The sequence below is a fragment of the Camelina sativa genome, chromosome 5, assembly GCF_000633955.1.
Source record: "Camelina sativa cultivar DH55 chromosome 5, Cs, whole genome shotgun sequence".
Lineage (NCBI taxonomy): Eukaryota > Viridiplantae > Streptophyta > Magnoliopsida > Brassicales > Brassicaceae > Camelina > Camelina sativa.
The window spans coordinates 33055214-33056292 of NC_025689.1; the positions used below are offsets into that span (position 1 = coordinate 33055214).

The following is a 1079-nucleotide window of genomic DNA, read 5'->3' on the forward strand; positions in this document are numbered from 1 at the left end:
ATTTTCTCGGGTACTCGGCATATCCCTCGAGTCTCGACAATTTTCTCGAGTACTCGGCAACTCCCTCGAGTATCGACAATTTTCTCGAGTACTCGGCATCTCCCTCGAGTCTCGACAATTTTCTCGATCTTCTCGACCACTTGTCTTAGTAAATACTTAGGGTCTCGACCGTGCGTCCGGTACTTCGGTCTTGGCTCGGCCATTCTTCGACTTACACATATTTCTCCGGACTTCCTTGGGCCATTCACCTTTATTTCTCTTCTTCTTCTTTCCTAGGTCTTTTCCGTCCCATTTCTTCGACCTTTTTGTTTAAAATTTCTATTCTTGGTGAGGGTCATTACACTGCCCGTCTACGACTGCTAGAAATATCTATAACACTTGCCGTTTTGCGGGAGGCTCCCGACCAATGTGTGCATCTCTCAGTGGATGCAAAATCGTTAACGGCAAATGTCCTAACGGATATACACATGACACTCTCCAAAACTCAGGTAATTTTTTTTTGTATCGTGCTTTAATATGTCAATTGTTACCATGTTTCATCAATGTTTAATTTTTTTCGAATATTTTACTCAAGGTGATGCTGTCAATGAATACTGTAAGTTGGGATGTACATCTTCTGTGTGCGCTGCCATGGTGACACTCCAAAACTCTGGTAAAACGAAGCATCTAAGCTCACTAATTACAATATTATTATTTATTTTGTAATGGTAGACAAGAGAATGTTAACCCATTCTATTACTTTTTCGGTAAGTAGATGCGAGTGAAACTGTGAGTGGAGCGGTCGCACAATGCGCAAAGGCATGTTCTACTTTCTGTACCAAGGGCTCTTCAACTGTTGTTGAGACTGCTTAAACAAGCATATCCATGAAGTTACCACATCCAAGTTTCAGAGTTTTATTTTCTTTGTTTGCAACCATTGTGTGTATGTGACAAAAAATGCTAGACTTTGGTGCTAGTATTTGAATAAGTTATTTCCAGTTTGTATATGTGTCATAGAAGTTTGTCAATCCTAGATTGGCACATGACTTCTATTAAATAAAAAGTTTGCTCACTTTAATTTGTTTATTACTAGGTGCTTC

At 39.8% G+C, this 1079-nt stretch overlaps 1 protein-coding gene across 1 annotated transcript in view; it reads left to right on the forward strand.

Moving 5' to 3' along the window:
* The window catches only part of LOC104788323 (thionin-like), a 2408-nt gene extending 1422 nt beyond the window's left edge, over positions 1 to 986 (forward strand). Inside the window, exons 2-4 of the mRNA XM_010514072.2 lie at positions 333 to 488; positions 575 to 652; positions 755 to 986. Coding sequence (XP_010512374.2) covers positions 333 to 488; positions 575 to 652; positions 755 to 852 — 332 coding nt within the window. The 3' untranslated portion in view covers positions 853 to 986. The remainder of the gene's footprint in view (positions 1 to 332; positions 489 to 574; positions 653 to 754) is intronic.